This window comes from Salmo salar, chromosome 01, assembly GCF_965601325.2.
Source record: "Salmo salar chromosome 01, fSalSal1, whole genome shotgun sequence".
Lineage (NCBI taxonomy): Eukaryota > Metazoa > Chordata > Actinopteri > Salmoniformes > Salmonidae > Salmo > Salmo salar.
In genome coordinates, this window is record NC_138291.1 from 1,021,552 (window position 1) to 1,030,000 (window position 8,449).

At 43.9% G+C, this 8,449-nt stretch overlaps 1 protein-coding gene across 1 annotated transcript in view; it reads right to left on the minus strand.

Annotated features, from left to right (window-relative positions):
* Positions 1–5,088: 5,088 nt before the first annotated feature.
* Positions 5,089–8,449, minus strand: part of LOC106596642 (solute carrier family 4 member 11) — a 48,521-nt gene continuing 45,160 nt past the window's right edge. Inside the window, exons 12-13 of the mRNA XM_082957300.1 lie at positions 8,308–8,449; positions 5,089–5,156 (exon numbers count right to left, since the gene is read on the minus strand). The exon at positions 8,308–8,449 is cut by the window's right edge and continues 28 nt beyond it. Of these exons, the coding sequence (XP_082813426.1) occupies positions 5,090–5,156; positions 8,308–8,449 (209 nt within the window). The 3' untranslated portion in view covers position 5,089. The remainder of the gene's footprint in view (positions 5,157–8,307) is intronic.

Below are 8,449 nucleotides of genomic sequence, written 5' to 3' on the forward strand. Positions count from 1 at the left end.
ACACGAGGAGGGCCTGATTGGTAGGGCTACTATTCTATCAAGACACGAGGAGCAGCTGATTGGTAGGGCTACTATTCTATCAAGACACGAGGAGCACATTACATGCTCCTTTGCATCCCATTATCTCTACTTGCACATTCATTTTCTGCACATTCTACCATTCCAGTGTTTAATTGCTATACTGTAATTACTTTGCCACCATGGCCTATTTATTGCCTTATCTCTCTTATCCTACCTCATTTGCACACGCTGTATATAGATTTTTCTACTGTATTATTGACTATGTTTTGTTTATTCCATGTGTAACCCTGTTGTTGTTTGTGATGCACTGCTTTGCTTTATCTTGGCCAGGTCGCAGTTGCAAATGAGAACTTGTTCTCAACTGGCCTACCTGGTTAAATAAAGGACTTGTTCTCAACTGGCCTACCTGGTTAAATAAAGGACTTGTTCTCAACTGGCTTACCTGGTTAAATAAAGGTGAAATAAAATCAAATAAAAAGGACAGCTGGAGCACCTGATTGGCTAAGCATGAATAGTCATTGAAAATGGTGAGAGAGATATCCTAATACAGTGCCATTTTCAGAGAGATGAAAATGATGGTCAGTATAGCGATCATGTCATCCGTTGTAATCACATTAAGATTGTAAGGCAAAATGCAGTGGTTCCGCAACATTGTGATGTCGCCGCATGGTTCATTTCCATACATTTCAAACCTATAGCATTAACTATTCAAATCGACACAAACATGAATTGATGTCTGACGTTTGTTGAAAGTAACGAGCATTACAAACCAGAAACATGGAGATAAGACAGATATTGTAAACCTCTCGCCAGCTGTTACTCTCGTCCCAGGGCTGTTACTTCCTTCCCAGGGCTGTGTTACTTCCTTCCCAGGGCTGTTACTTCCTTCCCAGGGCTGTTACTCCCGTCTCAGGGCTGTTACTCCCGTCTCAGGGCTGTTACTCCCGTCTCAGGGCTGTTACTCCCGTCCCAGGGCTGTGTTACTCTCATCCCAGGGCTGTGTTACTCTCGTCCCAGGGCTGTGTTACTTCCGTCCCAGGGCTGTGTTACTCTCGTCCCAGGGCTGTGTTACTCCCGTCCCAGGGCAGTGTTACTTCCGTCCCAAGGCTGTGTTACTCTCATCCCAGGGCTGTGTTACTCCCGTCCCAGGGCTGTGTTACTCCCGTCCCAGGGCTGTGTTACTCTCATCCCAGGGCTGTGTTACTCCCGTCCCAGGGCTGTGTTACTCTCGTCCCAGGGCTGTGTTACTCCCGTCCCAGGGCTGTTACTTCCGTCCCAAGGCTGTGTTACTCCCGTCCCAGGGCTGTTACTCTCATCCCAGGGCTGTGTTACTCCCGTCCCAGGGCTGTGTTACTCTCGTCCCAGGGCTGTGTTACTCCCGTCCCAGGGCTGTTACTTCCGTCCCAAGGCTGTGTTACTCCCGTCCCAGGGCGTGTTACTCTCATCCCAGGGCTGTGTTACTCTCATCCCAGGGCTGTGTTACTCTCATCCCAGGGCTGTGTTACTCCAGCTCCGCCAGCAAGTACAAAAGTAACGTTGCGGAAGTTCTATTCTCTGTCAATTAATTCCAAGACATGATCACTAGCAAACCAATTCAAGTCTTATCTGGGAGGGGTGCGTCACTTGAGTGGGTTGAGTCACTGATGTGGTCTTCCTGTCTGGGTTGGCGCCCCCCCTTGGGCTGTGCCATGGCGGAGATCTTTGTGGGCTATACTCGGCCTTGTCCCGGGATGGTATGTTGGTGGTTGGAGATATCCCTCCAGTGGTGTGGAGGCTGTGATTTGGAAAATGGGTGGGGTTATATCCTACCTGTTTGGCCTTGTCCGGGGGTTTCATCGGATGGGGCCATAGTGTCTCCTGACCCCTCCTGTCTCAGCCTCCAGTATTTATGCTGCAGTAGTTTATGTGTCGGGGGGCTAGGGTCAGTCTGTCACATCTGGAGTATTTCTCTTGTCTTATCCAGTGTCCTGTGTGAATTTAAATATGCTCTCTCTAATTCTCTCTTTCTCTTTCTTTCTTTCTTTCTTTCTTTCTTTCTTTCTTTCTTTCTTTCTTTCTTTCTTTCTTTCTTTCTTTCTTTCTTTCTTTCTTTCTTTCTCTCTCTCGGAGGACCTGAGCCCTAGGACCATGCCTCAGGACTACCTGGCTTGATGACTCCTTGCTGTCCCCAGTTCACCTGGTCGTGCTGCTGCTCCAGTTCTAACTGTTCTGCCTGCAGCTATAGAACCCTGACCTGTTCACCGGACGTGCTACCTGTCCCAGACCTACTGTCCCAGAACTGCTGTCCCAGACCTGTTGTCCCAGACCTGCTGGAACCCTGACCTATTCACCAGACGTGCTACCTGTCCCAGACCTGCTGTTTTCAACTCTCTAGAGACAGCAGGAGCGGTAGAGATACTCTCAAAGATCGGCTATGAAAAAGTCAACTGACACTTACTCTTGTGTTACTGACTTGTTGCACCCTCGACAACTACTATGATTATTATTATTTGACCATGCTGGTCATTTATGAACATTTGAACATCTAGGCCATGTTCTGTTATAATCTCCACCCGGCACAGCCAGAAGAGGACTGGCCACCCCTCATAGCCTGGTTCCTCTCTAGGTTTCTTCCTAGGTTCTGGCCTTTCTAAGGAGTTTTTCCTAGCCACCGTGCTTATACACCTGCATTGCTTGCTGTTTGGGGTTTTAGGCTGGGTTTCTGTACAGCACTTTGAGATATCAGCTGATGTAAGAAGGGCTATATAAATACATATGATTTGATTTGATTAGGAATGTCTCATGCCAAATAAAAAATTACAGTAAGTTATCATAGAACTGTATTGTTAACCTTTTGGTTACTGGCCCAATGCTCTAACCCACTAAGCTACCTGCCACCCCAATTACAGTAAGTTATTAGAGAACTGGTCTTGCTGGTCTAGTAAACACAGATGCAATATATAAGAAGGAAACGTAAACAGATATTAAAAACATTTGTAAAAAAATATATATTTGTAAAACATCAAGACAGGCGCATATTACTCCTTCCAAGTCAGGAACAAATGAGCACATACATTAATATTATTTATCAAAATAAACCTTTCTTAAAACATCTAAAATGTGTATATTGCTATGATATACTGTATTCACAATCAAATCAATGTTAAACTATAATTTTGGTCTGTGGTGTCATCTTACATAATTATTACTTATCTTAAGGGAGGGGGGGAGAGACAGAGAGAGAGACAGAGAGAGAGAGAGAGAGAGAGAGAGAGACAGGGCGAGAGAGAGACACAGGGTGAGAGAGAGAGAGAGAGAGAGAGAGAGAGAGAGAGAGAGAGAGACACAGGGTGAGAGAGAGAGAGAGACAGAGAGAAGGGTAGAGGGAGACACAGGGCGAGAGAGAGACACAGGGCGAGAGAGAGAGAGAGAGAGAGAGAGAGAGACACAGGGTGAGAGAGAGAGAGAGAGAGAGAGAGACACAGGGTGAAAGAGAGAGAGACACAGGGCGAGAGAGAGAGAGACACAGGGCGTGAGAGAGAGAGACACAGGGTGAGAGAGAGAGAGAGAGAGAGAGAGAGAGAGAGAGAGAGAGAGAGAGAGAGAGACACAGGGCGAGAGAGAGAGAGAGAGAGAGAGAGAGAGACACAGGGTGAGAGGAGAGAGAGAGAGAGAGAGAGACACAGGGTGAGAGAGAGAGAGAGAGAGAGACACAGGGCGAGAGAGAGAGAGAGACAGAGAGAAGGGTAGAGGGAGACACAGGGCGAGAGAGAGACACAGGGCGAGAGAGAGAGAGAGAGAGAGAGAGAGAGAGAGACACAGGGTGAGAGAGAGAGAGAGAGAGAGACACAGGGTGAAAGAGAGAGAGACACAGGGCGAGAGAGAGAGAGACACAGGGCGTGAGAGAGAGAGACACAGGGTGAGAGAGAGAGAGAGAGAGAGAGAGAGAGAGAGAGAGACACAGGGCGAGAGAGAGAGAGAGAGAGAGAGAGAGAGAGAGAGAGAGAGACACAGGGCGAGAGAGAGAAAGAGAGGGAGAGCGAGGGGGAGAGAGAGAGATAGGGAGAGAGAGAGAGATAGGGAGAGAGGTTGTGTATGTGTGAAGGCATGCAAATTGTTGCATTCACACTCAGTAATATGTTTTTCTAAATGTTGGCACCATATCAGAGTCACTGAGAGATCAGCACTAGAGGGAGACTGTGACAAATCTCTGAGGTCCTACATGTTGCCAAGCCAACCATGGCACAACCTTACATAAACAAACCAGACCAACAGCAGAGAATAATACCAATGCAGTAATGAAGCTTTATGGCACTGGACTGGAGTTCTAAGAAGCTGTGGAGAGGAGAGGTGGATCAGAGTTCTGGTTGGTCCTGGTTTTTGATCACCTGGTGCTGGTCCAGACCTGTTCCTGCTGGTAGAGAGAGGAGACATCTGGTCTGTCTGTTCATAAAGGTTCTGATGGGCACTTCTCTCTCTCTCTCTCTCTCTCTCTCTCTCTCTCGCTCTCCCTCCATCCTTTTGGACCAGTGCTTCACCTGTATGAATGGATAGATGGATGCTATTGTCTACTACACAATCTGACAGTTTCTATGTTTCTATTGTCCTCTGTTCCGTTTTGTTCTCTTAGAAAAACAGAGTCCTTCTATCCATGTGTTGGTCTGTGTCTGTAGTTAACTGTGTTGGTCTGTGTCTGTAGTTATATGTGTTGGTCTGTGTCTGTAGTTAACTGTGTTGGTCTGTGTCTGTAGTTATATGTGTTGGTCTGTGTCTGTAGTTATATGTGTTGGTCTGTGTCTGTAGTTACATGTGTTGGTCTGTGTCTGTAGTTATATGTGTTGGTCTGTGTCTGTAGTTATATGTGTTGGTCTGTGTCTGTAGTTAAATGTGTTGGTCTGTGTCTGTAGTTAACTGTGTTGGTCTGTGTCTGTAGTTAACTGTGTTGGTCTGTGTCTGTAGTTATATGTGTTGGTCTGTGTCTGTAGTTATATGTGTTGGTCTGTGTCTGTAGTTAAATGTGTTGGTCTGTGTCTGTAGTTAACTGTGTTGGTCTGTGTCTGTAGTTATATGTGTTGGTCTGTGTCTGTAGTTACATGTGTTGGGCGTCCATGATATCCAGGTATTTAGCCTCGATGATGTGAGGAAGAACACAGTTCCTGAAACAGGAAGAAGAAGTCAGTTAGTGGGTACTGTATCACCCTTATGCCATCTGGTAACAAGGGACAGTGTCACGTTCCTCTTCGTCAGAAGATATGTTGAAATCGCTGTCGGAAAAAGTGGACCAATATGCAGCGGATTGCGTGCTCATCATAATTTATTATAATGTGAACACCACGAACAAAAACAAGAAAACAACGACCGCCAGGAACAGTATAGCAGTGCTAAAACAACTACCCACAAACAACAAGACCAAACACACCCTAATATATAGGACTCCCAATCAAAGGCAACTAGAAAACACCTGCCTTCAATTGAGAGTCCATACCCCAATGAACTAACATAGAAACAGAACAGATAGAAAACCCATAGAAACACAAACATAGAAAAGAAATCCAAAACCCCGGAATACATAAACTAACTATCCTCTGCCACGTCCTGACCAAACTACAATAACAGATAATCCTCTATACTGGTCAGGACGTGACAGACAGACCGTTTGGTTACGGTGGTATTTGAACTTCCGGCGCTTTGACAAACAGCTGGTGATGTCGTTAAATATAATTTACATTTGTCAAAACTGTTAAATAATGTAAACAGAATTGAAAGATATGTTAATTCTCCCAAAAAATAATAAACAAATGTAAGATACAATTTCTAACTTTGGACTTTTGGCACAATGTCGACGCTGGTGGTAGTGTGAGTACTTGATGCCTGGACTTGAATGTGCTTTATCTCACACCCCATTCCAAGGTTATTTTTGTAAATAGAAACTCAAATAAAAACTAAAATTGGAAAAACATTTTAGTAAACTTAAATAAAATAATTAACAAAAACATTTTAAAAACTAGAACTATACTGAAATTATACTCTTTGACTCCGAAACGAGCTGAAAGAAAATAAATGCATAATGAATTACATTCCACTGTAGTTTTTTTCCTCTAATGGGGTTTCAAGCTCTGTCTCTAATGGGGGTTTCAAGCTCTTTCTCTAATGGGGGTTTCAAGCTCTTTCTCTAATGGGGGTTTCAAGCTCTTTCTCTAATGGGGTTTCAAGCTCTTTCTCTAATGGGGGATTTCAAGCTCTTTCTCTAATGGGGGTTTCAAGCTCTTTCTCTAATGGGGTTTCAAGCTCTTTCTCTAATGGGGGTTTCAAGCTCTTTCGCTAATGGGATTTTCAAGCTCTTTCTCTAATGGGGGTTTCAAGCTCTTTCTCTAATGGGGGTTTCAAGCTCTTTCTCTAATGGGGTTTTCAAGCTCTTTCTCTAATGGGGGTTTCAAGCTCTCTCAAGTTTCTCTAATGGGGTTTCAAGCTCTTTCTCTAATGGGATTTTCAAGCTCTTTCTCTAATGGGGGTTTCAAGCTCTTTCTCTAATGGGGGTTTCAAGCTCTTTCTCTAATGGGGTTTCAAGCTCTTTCTCTAATGGGGGTTTCAAGCTCTTTCTCTAATGGGGTTTCAAGCTCTGTCTCTAATGGGGTTTCAAGCTTTTTTCCATAATGGGGTTTTCAAGCTTTTTTCTCTAATGGATTTTCAAGCTCTTTCTCTAATGGGGGTTTCAAGCTCTTTCTCTAATGGGGTTTCAAACTCTTTCGCTAATGGGATTTTCAAGCTCTGTCTCTAATGGGGTTTCAAGCTTTTTTCTCTAATGGGGTTTTCAAGCTCTGTCTCTAATGGGGTTTCAAGCTTTTTCTCTAATGGGGTTTCAAGCTTTTTTCTCTAATGGGGTTTTCAAGCTCCTGAATCTGTCAGCTACATGCTGCCAGTAGATGGTGATGTTTCAAATAGGACAAGCATCACTAACACTAGCTAACACTAGCTATCACTAGCTATCACTAGCTATCACTAGCTAACACTAGCTAACACTAGCTATCACTAGCTATCACTAGCTAACACTAGCTAACACTAGCTATCACTAGCTAACACTAGCTAACACTAGCTATCACTAGCTAACACTAGCTAACAATAGCTATCACTAGCTAACACTAGCTAACACTAGCTATCACTAGCTAACACTAGCTATCACTAGCTAACACTAGCTATCACTAGCTAACACTAGCTATCACTAGCTAACACTAGTTAACACTAGCTAACACTAGCTATCACTAGCTATCACTAGCTAACACTAGCTAACAGGAAAGACATCTGAGGGTGAGCGTGACGTGTGAACTATAGGCTTGAACAATGGTGTCTGTAGTCTACTGTACCTGATGGAGGAACATATTGTCTGTAGTCTACTGTACATGATGGAGGAACATATTGTCTGTAGTCTACTGTACATGATGGAGGAACATATTGTCTGTAGTCTACTGTACATGATGGAGGAACATATTGTCTGTAGTCTACTGTACATGATGGAGGAACATATTGTCTGTAGTCTACTGTACATGATGGAGGAACATATTGTCTGTAGTCTACTGTACATGATGGAGGAACATATTGTCTGTAGTCTACTGTACATGATGATGATGGAGGAACATATTGTCTGTAGTCTACTGTACATGATGGAGGAACATATTGTCTGTAGTCTACTGTACATGATGGAGGAACATATTGTCTGTAGTCTACTGTACATGATGGAGGAACATATTGTCTGTAGTCTACTGTACATGATGGAGGAACATATTGTCTGTAGTCTACTGTACATGATGGAGGAACATATTGTCTGTAGTCTACTGTACATGATGGAGGAACATATTGTCTGTAGTCTACTGTACATGATGGAGGAACATATTGTCTGTAGTCTACATGATGGAGGAACATATTGTCTGTAGTCTACTGTACATGATGGAGGAACATATTGTCTGTAGTCTACTGTACATGATGGAGGAACATATTGTCTGTAGTCTACTGTACCTGATGGAGGAACATATTGTCTGTAGTCTACATGATGGAGGAACATATTGTCTGTAGTCTACTGTACATGATGGAGGAACATATTGTCTGTAGTCTACTGTACATGATGGAGGAACATATTGTCTGTAGTCTACATGATGGAGGAACATATTGTCTGTAGTCTACTGTACATGATGGAGGAACATATTGTCTGGCTGTCAGTACCATAAAGAGAGGGAATGCCATCTTCATGTAGGGTAGAGGGGACCTGCCGTAGTGTACTACCTAGTGTGTAGTGTAATGTACACTGTGTTGTACCTGATAGGTATAAGCAGTACCATAAAGAGAGGGAATGCCATCTTCATGTAGGGTAGAGGGGACATGCCAAAGCAACACAGCACCAGTAGCTGCATCATCTGGAGGAAGGTGAAATAGTGGATCTTCCTCTGGGGAACCTTAC